Raw genomic sequence first — 12,367 nt, 5'->3', positions numbered from 1 at the left:
GCCTCTAAGGGCCAGGGGGAACTGTTTTGTCCCCCAGTTAGTGAAGTGTCATTCATCTTGGAGCACACAGATTTCAAAATTACCGAGGTCACACTTGAAGGGAGTATTGGCTTCGCATTCTGAAAACTTTAGTAAATATGTTGACATGTTCCCAGGTCCCCAGTGACAGTAAAGCCACCAGGGCCGCTGGCCAGGGAGCAGCTCGGGCCAGGAGCAGGTTAGAGGGAAGCGGGCGCTGCCAGGGTGCAGCCCAGGGAGCGGGGGCCCCCCGCCGTCCTCACGAGGCTCAGCGTCACGGTCACAGAGGGACCAGATGTGGACAGAGCCCACAGAAGGACACAGACGGGCGGATTTCTAGTTCTTGGCATACCTTTCTCCCCTGGCTGAGTCGATCTGATCACTGCTTGTCCGAAGAGCCCTAAGCTCGGAATTCAGCTGCTTACACACGTGGTCTGTTTCTCTGGTTTTTTCCTTTTTTCATCCAGATAACACCGTTTCACAGGGGACATCTCTCTCCTTAGCATGCCCCACTAATCTCTCGAGGAGCCCCTCCCGCCCCACCCTCCACCCCGGCACCCGCACCTCTGCCTGACTGCAGCCTGCACGCACGGCGCTGGGCCCGCTGTTAACAGTGTGTTTCTTTTTCTCCTGCCCTCGTGTCCACCCAGAGTCTGAAGGAAGGCCTGACCGTGCAAGAACGCTTGAAGCTCTTTGAATCCAGGGACTTGAAGAAAGACTAGCTGTGTCCCGTTCAACTTGAACACACACCCCTCCCGGCTCGCGGCAGCACTACCCAAGTGCCGCTTCTTGTCTGTACCTTTATTTTTTATTATTATTATTGTTGTCGTTACCGTTGTCATCATTAACTGTGGGTATGGATGCATGAGAGACTGGTTTATGGGTTGTTCACATCGTTTCCCTGCTGTGTTGATTCCCAGTTCCCGTGTCCTCGTCAAAGCTTCGTTCCCACAGTATCCAGAAACCCGCCAGGCAGCAAGGGCCAGGAGGGCTGTCCGCTCCCTGCCAGGTCTGCACAGAGCCCCCTCCCGCCGCAGCCACCGCACTCACCGTCAGTATTAAGGCCCAGCAGTCTGTCGATAAGCTAGCTCGTTCTGCCGAGTGCACTGTGCGGAGTCGGGGCCCGGGCGGTTCTCGCTCTGCCGCGTCTGGGTCACTCGGAGAGAGCAGGGCGTCAGGTGGCGGCACCGACAACTCACTAGCCTTTGGGAGAAGCTGGGAGAGCAGGTCGGGGGGCACGGTTCACAACCCCCGGTCACCACCTTTGGCTTGGGAGAAGGGCGGCGTTTTGTATGGGTCCCACTAATTCAGCTTAGAGCCGCACCACAGATAATCGCGGGAAACCTTTCACAACCTGGAGAATGTCGAAAGCAGCCATTCCTATTTTTGTTTGTTTTTTATTAAATCTTGCACAAAACCCCGGCCCCTCGCATTCCTTCCTACGCTCGCTCCTTTGTTGGTCACCAGTAGCCCTGGTCTCTTCCTAACAACTTAAAAGTGTTGACCTGTGGCCTGGGCTGCAGACCGTGCTTACAAAGCCTGATGAATTCCCTTGGGGAATCAGTCAAGGGGAAAGACTGTTCCGGTCTTTAACCTTTCTGAAAGAAACCTCCACATTGCTTTTGAGAAGGCTGAGTGAAGACCCCTATGTTAAGTCAAAAAGAAAGTGCAGAGGATGTCGGAATCAGATGAAAACTGCCACTGTTGTTTTTAACTCTACTCTGAGCTCTGAAAGGTTCTCGCGCAGCATTCAGAGAGCCTAAAGTAAACCTGTGCTAGCAATGTTGCTTTTTCTAACAGAGTGAGACCTCTTTACCTGCCGTGAAACACGACGGCAGTTCTCGAAAACCTCTCACGCTGGGGTGTCCGTCCCGGCGCCCGGAAAACCATTAATCCTGTTGAGACGAGGACTGTAAACAAAGCCCCGCCGAGTGGGAAGCCGTTCGAGGCTCCAGAGCGGCCGGAAGTGCTGCAATAGTGTCGGGAGGAGCTCGTTCTGGTCTCGCCACCTCTGTCTCCCGTTGATTTTACTGCCAAGAGCGCACTTTCACTCTGTCGATGCTTCCATTAGGTGGGGAGTCTGGGTACGTGGGTACTTTGGGGGTAGAAACATGGAAATCACCTTGCTCAGTCTCTAGATTCGGTTAACAAGGTCATCCAGGGAAAGCCCTGGAAGGGCCGGGCAGAAGGGCCTGGGGCGTGCTGTCTTCTAGTGGGAATAAACTCCGAGCCGTCCACTGGCATCGAGGCTCTTCTGTGCACCAACCTCCAGAGTCTTAACCCACACCTGTCACTCCTTTGCTGCTATTCCATGTTTTTAAAGGCAAGAGAATGTTAGGTCCGGGTTTTCAATGCTACTCACCAGACACCACTCCTCGCACCACCCCCGGTGTAGACTGGCAGCATTTGTAGGAAGGACCACGGTTTTGTGCGTGTGCCGCTCAGCATGGGATGCTCCGGATCCCGTGGTCCGTTCTTTGGGCTCTAGAACGCTATTTTTAACATGTATGTCCTCCAGGGCAGAGAGTGAGGTGATGGCCAGCAGGATCTGATGGGGCAGGGGCCTTGTTGCCTGGTCCCCACACAGACCGTCTCAGCACCACGGTTTCACGTTACTCCTTCGGAGAACTCCCCTCTACCACGGTTTCCTTAGTGAGTGTCCCTGCTGCCTCTGGGGACTCTAGCCCTTCTCCAGGCAGCCCCCTGCCTCCAGCCCTCTCTGGCTTCTGGTTTCCTGGCAGGGTCCCTGCATGAAATCCAGCCCCACCTGCCTTCGGACCGTGCCGAGGGTCCGAAACCTGCAGTACTTTAAATAGGTCAGAGCACTTTACGCACCTGTGTTCATCACTTAGCCCTTGAGGTCGCACCTCGGGAGTCCTGGGAACAGCAGTATACGGAGGTGGAAGGCAGAGACCAAGAAAGACAGATCTGTCACCACAGCCTCTGAGGGCTCCGCCTCCTCGCCCCAGAGACCACAGAACTCGCTCCCCTGGGCTGCTTCAGTCTGGGCGTTACCAGGAACGGGCTACAAACCGGGGCGCCCTGGCTTCTCTCCAACAAAAGGCTGCTCCTGCTGCAGCCTCCAGAAAAGGCCCCGAGCCTAGCCTGGTCTTGCTGAGCGTCGCATAGTGACGGCTGTGGCCTAGAACCCGATCTGAGCCACCTGCTGATAAGCCGGTCCTCTGGCTGGAGAGAGCAGACAGAACAGAATAAAGGGGGCTTCACTTTACCACCTCTGTGTTGCACCCCAATCCCGCTGTGCATGGTCTCCGTAGAGCACCCAGAACCCCGAGGAGGTTTTAGCCACCAAGTTCCTGAGAGAAGAAAGAATAAAGCTGTGGGGGTGGAGTTGCTTTCTGTGCCGGTGGAGAAGGGTCCTTCGGTGGATGGGGTAGTGTAGGTGATTGTGAACTCGGGGTGCTCCCACTGCTCCTGGTGCCGACCGGACAGTGGGGGCGTCTCCACTTCCCAGTGGAAGATGAGCACGTGGATCGAGTCTTCCCAGCTGTAATGATCTTCCTGTAAATGGTCACTGGTCCCTCTGTGGTTCGCTAGCAGCTGACAAGCCATCAAACACGCGAACGGGAAAATGGAACCGTTTGACTTCGACGGGGTCTGTGCGTAAGATCCGCGCTCTCACGTCTGCACATGTGTGCGCACACATGCCGAAGAGCCGCTTTCTGCCAGTCAGGCTCTTTATCGATGTGTGTGACTTCAGCGCCTGCTAGCATTCCAGTGACCGTAGCTGTCTGCGGCCTCCCTGGCAGACGTGCGGCAGAGCACTTTGCCTTTGGAAATGGAAACTTGCACCGTAAGGCCTCAAACTGGGTCTGAACTTGATGGAGGAGGTTAGGGCCATCCTGGGGCGACAGGTGGGGGCCATGGGAGGAACGTGTGGGTTTGTCAAGAGCCAGGATCAGAGGCTCCTCCCTAGGAATCCAGTGAGTGGAAAGGCCCCAGGCTCTGGCTAGTTAAGAAGAACCTGTCACGCAGTGGACTCACCAGTCACTAGCTCACCGACCCAACAGCTAGGCCTCGGGGGGGCCTCACGGTGGCCAGACTCGGGGGGAGAGCGAATTGCGGTTCCTAAGAAACGTAATTGTGGCCCCCGGAGTCTGTCTGAAAGGGACTGTGACAGTTGTTAATAAGGCCACGAAACAAAATCGGCATAAAAAAACAAGTTTTAGAGTTCGAGTTGATAGTGTTTATTTCACCATGGAGCTGGAACACAACCTGAGAACCGAGCACGATCCTTGTCACCGCTGCCTGGCGGTCCCCTTGGCGAGTCCGTCTTTAGCCTGGGACTGGGCCTGGGGCAGCACTTGTCTGCCCCACCCCTGCTGGAGGCCGGGCACCTGCCCCGTGGCCACTTTTCTCAGGCTTTAAAGCGGCGTACGCGGCTGTGCCGGGGTCCCCGACAGCTCGCCGGCTACAGGGAAGCACTGCGGGCACCCCCACGTGTTCCCCACTCAGATGAGCCAGCGGGCAGTGCGTTTCTGCTCCCACTCCCCCGGCTCCCAGAGCTGCCCAGGCCCCTTTGGCGGACTCAGCCCATGCATCACCCGTGGCCTGATCTCAGGCCCCGCGTGCTCTGTCACGGCTGACCACACACCAGCTCTTCTCCAGGCACTCGGAGCTGTTTTCACTCAGAGTGGAAAGAATGCGGCCCGTCAACAAGTCTTCTCAAATCTAAAAGTAGTCCTGAAAGTAAGCATCCGCATCGCTGTCCCACGGAAGCTTGCCACGATTTTAACTCCGCTGAACACACAACTTCAGAAAGCCGGAAAACTACAGAATTCAGCGACCCTTCATCACCAAGAAAGGTGGGAGGGAGGGGGGATTTTTAAAGTTCTTACAAAGGACAGGGAAGCAGGTAGTAAAAGGAAAAAAGCTTGTGCTCATCGGCAGCTTCGCTTCTCTGGAAACGTCCGTCCTTTGGAATACCTCCCATCCTGAACATCCTGGAAGCGGAGCTCCTGCCAGGCATTCTGTCAGATAGGAATTTGCTTCACAAACAGATCTGACGGGCCGCCCGGACGTGTTCTCCATCAGCTGGGATCGGCGGGCAGCTCTCGGGGCCCTGGCGCCACGGCGTCCACTCTTCACCAGGGCCTGGGGAGGTGCTGCCGAAAATTTGCTTGTGCTGACGCTTCTTACAGTTCAGGTATTTGTGTGCCGCTTTGTGTCGTCTTTCATCGCAGGCTCTCGCCCCTCGGGTCATTCTTGAGAGACAAAGCCCTGTACTGTCCGCTCAGTCGGGGAGCGCTACGATACCTAAAAGGCGTGAGCTCAGACAGGAGACCCCTGATCCGAGGAGAGATCTTTCCGTCCACCTGAGATTGGGTCAAAAGCTAAAGTCCACTGTTCTCAGCACCACGTAGGACATCGTAGGACGCGTCCCCCGCTCCACAGCTGGCCGTGTCTGCCCAGAGACGGGGTCCGTGGTACTTGGATGGGGTGCCGTTGCTCTCACACCTGGACGCTTTCAGTGAGGCCGTACTTCCCACGGTGGAAAGTTTCAATAACCACCAGCCCGAAGTGAGTCTGGTAAAACCACTTGTTCTGGGTTCTTTGTGAGGAAGACAGGACATAAACACAGTACGAAAATGAACATCGATTTCTCTCAAGGGTTGTCGGCTGGAAAAGACCCAGCCTCATTCTTCTGCCCTTTTGAAAACAAGTTTCGAGTATTCTGGTTTATTAAAGGGAAGGGGTCTCCCTCCTTGTCTTTCAGCAGAGGAATCTGAGCAGAGTACGAGGAATACCTCAGCACCACCCCAGCCCCACTGTAGGGAGCAAGGACCACCTGCCCCAACACAGCCTGGGCCCCTTCCCCCTAGGTGCCCGCGTGCCTTGTGGAGAGGAGCCGGCCTCACTGGCTTCCAGCTTCTCTGTGTAAAAGCCACTGTTTACTTTCTTCAAAATAACCTACGTTATACAGAGTGAGCGGTGTAAATATTAGAAATTACCGCAGGGATTTTTGTGACAGAGTTGGTATGGGTTTAAAAATATCCCTTCGCAAGCTAGGGAGGACAGCTTTGGGTTCAACACTGAATGCCACCCAGAGTGATAAGGAACCGTTTCTGACGGGTGATGCACCTTCTTCAAAGCTTCGGTCACCTCATGGGCGGTTTTCAGGAGTGTGTGCCAGCATCTGAAGTAACAGGAGGCCTGCATCCACGCGCGTTTTCTCTGGAAGAACTCCATCATACTTACCCCCTGCCGAGCCATTCGGAGGCCTCCAGGAAAAGCAGGACCGTGGAGAACGTGGTGGGCACATCTTCCCCAGATCTTTCCGTGGCAATTTCCGGCCTGTAGGGAGACGTCGTGGAAGGCACCGCTCTGGCCCGAGCGGCTGGATGGGGGGACTCGTGACCCCTCGCCGGGCCGGGCGTCTGCATGTCCCCCACTCCTAGGTCCTGTGGGAAGTGTCGAGGGTGCAGAGCTGCCAGCGCGGTCCCTTTGCATCGTGTGTCTGCGTCACTTTGGGGAGGGAACATGCGGGAAACCGGCTCATCCGGTGCATAGGCTGACCCAGGAGGACTCGGAGGTCCCGAGGGTGAAGCACATGGTCCGTGGGCGTCAGTCGGGGGCTGGTGGGGGAAGGGAGAGCTTCTCGGGATGCAGTCTGAACACCGGAAGGAATGAAGTTCTGGAAAAGCAGCAGTCGCCGGACACAGTCGGCCTGCCACCCGTCACATGTCTGTGCCCTTCACAACTAGTTGTATCACATATTTCAGTTTTGTTTTATAGGAAGCTAGGAATAGATTATATAAAGAACACTAAAGTCATTATTGTGTTATAAGTTTGTATCACAAAACCAATTATGATGGATTTTAGGATTTACCTTTAGTATTAATGACTTCTCTACTGACTTACTGCTAGGACTTAAAACCAATTAAGTGCTAAGAATTCATGTGGTTTTCCTAATATTTATAAAGTGTAAAGTTTCTAAGTGACTCCTCACCAATTGTAATTCTTAATAACTTTTCTCACAAATACACTCTTGTGTCAGAGGGAACGTCTCGGTCCAGTGACCAAGGACGACAACGCTAGGCCAAACTGCTGGGGGAGCTGATACACGAACAAAGTGGAACGTGTAGATAACTTTCTGCTGTGACAAGTTTGGAAATAATCCACAGCAGTGACTTCTGTCACAGCTAATTATTGCAACAGTCGGGTGATAACGTGTTCAAACAACAAGCCCGTGTAATTCTAACCGGGGTTTCATTTCTGTACTAATGCTAAGTGGTAACGTTCTCTGAACGTGTGCGGAGGCCACTGGGCTCGGCAGCCCCCCACTGCCCCCCCCGCGCTGGGGCGGCCCCAGGGGCTCTGCCAGGGGGTTGGAGGGGGGGTGGCATCTTCTGTCCGGCCACACTGCCCTCCCAAAGAGGTGAGCCCGGTCAGCCAAGCTGCTCGCTCTTCCGACAATTCAACATTTTGATGGTTTCATTGAGGCTTTTTTAAAAAAATAAACCGTTTCTGAACAACTGTTCACAATTGAAGTGTTCCTTTGTCAAAATATTTATTCCTTTGTGTGACATGCTAGATTCCCATGGATGCAGCTGATCGTTTCTACTTTGTAAATATTACCTAACTTTACATAAACTATATCATAATAAACTATTTTTGCATCACCCTGGCATGCTGTGAATGGGAGTTTGTTCAATGGAGAGACATGCACAATATTCATTTAGATCAGAATATGGAAACCTGTCAGTAGCCTAGAGACCCTGGAGTTTTTTGGTTTTCGTTTTGTTTGGTTTTTAAAAAAAAGTGTTTTCAAAGTTAGGGATTTATCAGCATTTTAAAATCAGGAGATTTCACATAAAAGTCTGTATTGTGGGGCATCTGGGTGGCTCAGTCGATTAAGCATCCAACTTCAGCTCAGGTCCTGATCTCACGGTTTGTGGGTTTGAGCCCCACGTCAGGCTCCACGCTGACAGCGGGGAGCCAGCTTGAGACTCTCTTGACCCTTCTCTGTCCCTCCCCAACTCCCGCTTTCTCTCTCAAAATAAGTAAAGTTTAAAAAAAAAAAAAACTACCTATGTTCACATACAATGCATAATAAATATTTTATATCATGAATCAAATGAAGGTACATTGGCTCTGCTCTAGAAACCTTCAAGGGAGGCCAAAAGCAGCATAAAAAATACTAGAGAGGAACGAGCTAGAACTATCAATCAAGGAAATAGAACTCTCTCATATCTGCCCCTTTATTATTAGGTTTTTTACAATAAAGTTGTACTTGGTGTTTCAAAGAGAAAATACATCCTATCTCATGACCCAATACACACACACACACACACACACCATAACCCAAAATTTCACAAAAGAATGCACCCTACATTCTGTTAAATTTTTTAAAATTCTAGTTGTGGCCCACTGAATAGAATAAGAAAATAAGAAACTGGATTTTCCCAATATTGCCACACCCTTTGGAATGAAATAGGGGAAAGTGTGTGGAAATCCAAACTTTTATTCAGTAAACAGAAAAAAACAAATTCTGACTCTACCTATTGGAAATCAACTTCTGGAATTCAAAAAACTTAGAAAAAATAAGAGTACAGACATACAAAGTAGCATACCTCCAGTGTGCTATTCCAGTTGTTTAAAAATGTTTCGATAATTTTTTGTTCTTTAAAAAAATTCTAGACACTGGTCCTAATGGTATTCTAATAACTTTAACATTTTTTTAAAGCTGTGTAATTGCAATTGTGAAAATCAGTTGGCACTTAGAAAATCTAACACCCTTCCATGATTAAAGCACTCGGCAAACTAGGAATACAAGTAAGCAAATTCAGTGGGATAAAGAACATTTATAAAAACCCCACGACTTCATACTTAATGGTGAAAAACTGGAAGCTTTCCCCTAAGATCAGCAACAAGACAAGGATAGCTCTTCTCACCATATATATTCAACACTGTACTGGAGATTCTAGCCAGGCAAGAAATAGGAAAAACGTCCATGTTGAAAAGGAAGAAGTAAAAACTATATCTGCAGGTAACATGATCTTGTATATGGGAACCCAAGGGAATCCACTAAAAAAATCTATTGAAACTGATATGAGGTCTGCAAGTTTGCAGGATACAAGATTCATATACAAAAATGAATTGTATTTAGTAGCAACCTGAAAAAAGCAATTCCATTTGCAATAATATCAAAAAGAATAAAATACTTGGGAATCAACTTTTTTGAAAGAAGTGTAAGACTTAGACACTGAAAACTACAAAAAAAAAAAAAAAAGTAAGATTTAAACAAATGGAAAGGAATCCCATGTTCACGGGTTGGAAAATGTGATATCGTTAGAACGGCAATACTCTCCAACTTGATCTACAGACTCAACACAATCCCAGCTGCTTCTGCAAAAGCTGATCAGCTGATCCTAAGACTCATAAAGACATGTAACGGGACCCAGGATAGCCAAAACAATGTTGGAAAGAAGAACAAAGTTAAAGGACTTGTTTACCGGGTTTCAAAACTTGACACAAAGCCTAAGTAGTCAAGACAGTGTGTGTACTGGCACAGGGACTGACACAGACCAATGGACCAGAATTAAGAATCCAGAAATAAGCAACTGCATTTAGGTAATCAACTGATTTTTAACAAGAATACCAAAACCATTCAGTGGAGAAAGAATAATCTTTTCAACAAATGGTGCTGAGACAACTAGCTATCCACATATAAAAGAATGAAGTTGGATCCCCTGCCTCTCACCATACAGAAAACCTCAAAATGGTTCACAGACCTGACCCAAAAGTAGGCAGACCCAATGGGGGTCAGGGATGAGAATGAAGAGACCGGAGAAGGTGGCATGGGCAGCCATGTTGAGGCCTCACCTTTCCATTCCGACCACTGCTTTTCCCACCACCACTGACCCCCGAGGGTCACCTACCTTTTGGTGCAGATAACAAGGCAAGTAGCAATTGGTCAGGAGAAGAATACCTGCAACAGGTGCTCTGGAGGACTTCAGAAAGTTTTTGAACACGACAGTGTTGAACTGAACTGCAAGATGAAATTTGCTATCTACTTACCACCAGAGGCAGAAACTGGAAAATGCCCTGCACTATACTGGCTGTCTAGTTTAACTTGCACAGGACAAAATTTTATGTGAAAGATTATCAAGCTGCTTCAGAACGTGTCCTTGTCATCACCGTTCCAGATACCAGCACATGTGGCTGCAATATTAAGGGAGGCGAGGGCTGGGACTTTGGCACTGGTGCTGGGTTTACGTGGATGCCACTGAAGAGCCTTGGAAAACTACCTACAGAATGCACTCTTATGTAACTGGGGCGCTTCCTCAACTCATAAATGCCAGCTTTCCAGTGGGCCCCCAAAGGATGTCTATTTGGGGCCGTTCCACGAGAGGCCACAGAGCTCCGACGTGTGTTGGAAGAATCCTGGAAAATACAAATCTGCATCAGCAGCTCTCCAGTGTGCAACCCAGCGCTCTGTCCTGCAGGCAAAAAAGAAGCCTTTAGTGAATATTTGGGATCAGATACAAAGTAAAGGGAAGGCTTCTGATGCCACCCATCTTGTGGTCCTGTCCAGGTTCTCAGCCTGACACACTAATTGGTCAGGAAAAAGACGGCCAGTTCCTTTCAGATGGACAGTTACTACCTAGTAACTGGTTATGATCACAGTCACTACTTCATTGCAATCTTTATTGCTGGTCACATCAGGCATCATGCAAAATACCCGAATGCATGAAAAACTTCAGATAAGAGAATTTCCAGGATTATAATCCTGCTATAAACAGAACTGTAGGGGGAAAGTACTTCAAAACATTGTATTTCATAGTGCTAAAAATGCATCATTCCATAGCTGAATCACTTTCTGAATAAACATATAAGACCTAGAAAAAACGTGGTTCACAGACTGACACAAGAGCTAAGAGAATAATACTCCGAGAAAAAAACACAGAAGCAAATCTTTGCGACCTTGGGTTGGGTGACGGTTTCTCAGCTATGACACCAAAATCCAAACAGAGGTAAAAACAGGTATTTCTAACACGCAAATGCCAACAGTACCCAAGAAAGTGAAAAAAGACCATCCAGAGCATGGGAGAAATTATTTGCAAATCATATTTCTGATAAGGGACTGGAATCCGAAATATAAAAAGAACTCTTACAATCCTTATGATTCATATGAAGTTATAGGTCATAACTTATAACTCTTATAATTCATCAATAAAAAGGCAACCCAATATTTTAAAAATGGGCAAAGGACTTGAACAGACATTTCTCCAAAGACAATATACAAACGACAGGGACAGGAAGAGATGTTCATCCTCATTAGTCATCAAGAAAAGGCAAGTCAAAACCACGATGAGACACCACCTCACACCCAGTGAGCTGGCTATAATTTTAAGTCAGTAATAATTTTTTGTTGGCAAGGTTGTGGAGAAGAAGAAACCCTCCTACACTGCTGGATGGAATGGAAAAGTCTGATAGTTTCTCAGACAAGAGTTCTTGGACCCCAAAAATCTACTCCTAGCTATGTACTTGAGAAGTGAAAACATGTCGGTGTGAACACTTACATGTGAAATGTTTACAGCATCGTTATTTGTAATGGTGGAAACCAAAATGTCCATCAAACGATGAATGGGTTTTTTTTTTAATGTCGTATATCCACATGACAGAATATTCTATCACTCAACTACAGAAAGAAGTGAAATACTGACACGCACATGCTACAACAGGGACAGCCTCAAAAACATTATGCTGAGTGAAAGAAGGCACATACAAAATGCCACATACTGTAGGATTCCATTTATAGGAAAATCCAGAGACAGGAAGGAGACAGTGGTCGCCAAGGGCTGGGAGGGGGCAGAGAATGGACAGTGCTGCTCTTGGGACATGGTTTCTTTCTGGGCTGAAGAATACGCTCTGGGATCCGAGAGTTGGCGATGGCTGCACACCTCTGTTGTGTACTAAAAACCACCGAATTGCATTCTTCAAAAGGGTGACTCTTTTCATGTATGATTCATATATGAATCTCCATGAAGTGTTTTTTTTAAGTAATCAGCTGTTTTTTGTTTTTAATTTTTTTTTCCAACGTTTATTTATTTTTGGGACAGAGAGAGACAGAGCATGAACGGGGGAGGGGCAGAGAGAGAGGGAGACACAGAACCGGAAACAGGCTCCAGGCTCTGAGCCACCAGCCCAGAGCCCGACGCAGGGCTCAAACTCACGGACCGCGAGATCGTAACCTGGCTGAAGTCGGACACTTAACCGACTGCGCCACCCAGGTGCCCCATTAATCAGCTATTTTAAAAACAATTCAAAAGAACCAAAACATGCTTTAAAATATAAGACAGCTGTAGGCCACCGGGTTGGCTCAGTC

The 12,367-nt window shown here is 49.0% G+C and overlaps 1 protein-coding gene and 1 pseudogene across 6 annotated transcripts in view; both read left to right on the top strand.

Annotated features, from left to right (window-relative positions):
* The window catches only part of MPRIP (myosin phosphatase Rho interacting protein), a 146,349-nt gene extending 144,914 nt beyond the window's left edge, over window positions 1–1,435 (top strand). For all 6 annotated transcript variants that reach the window (XM_086686231.1, XM_086686230.1, XM_086686226.1 and 3 more), the window contains one exon: window positions 669–1,435. In XM_086686231.1, the coding sequence (XP_086542357.1) occupies window positions 669–740 (72 nt within the window). In that variant the 3' untranslated portion in view covers window positions 741–1,435. The remainder of the gene's footprint in view (window positions 1–668) is intronic.
* A 2,172-nt stretch (window positions 1,436–3,607) lies between these two features.
* Window positions 3,608–12,056, top strand: LOC147574081 (S-formylglutathione hydrolase pseudogene; annotated as a pseudogene).
* The last annotated feature ends 311 nt before the right edge of the window (window positions 12,057–12,367 follow it).

The sequence above is a fragment of the Puma concolor genome, chromosome E1 (genome assembly GCF_028749965.1).
Source record: "Puma concolor isolate L17-30 chromosome E1, mPumCon1.1.hap2, whole genome shotgun sequence".
NCBI lineage: Eukaryota > Metazoa > Chordata > Mammalia > Carnivora > Felidae > Puma > Puma concolor.
The sequence above is the reverse complement of the archived record's forward strand: the minus strand, read 5'-3'. Positions and strand labels throughout refer to the sequence as shown.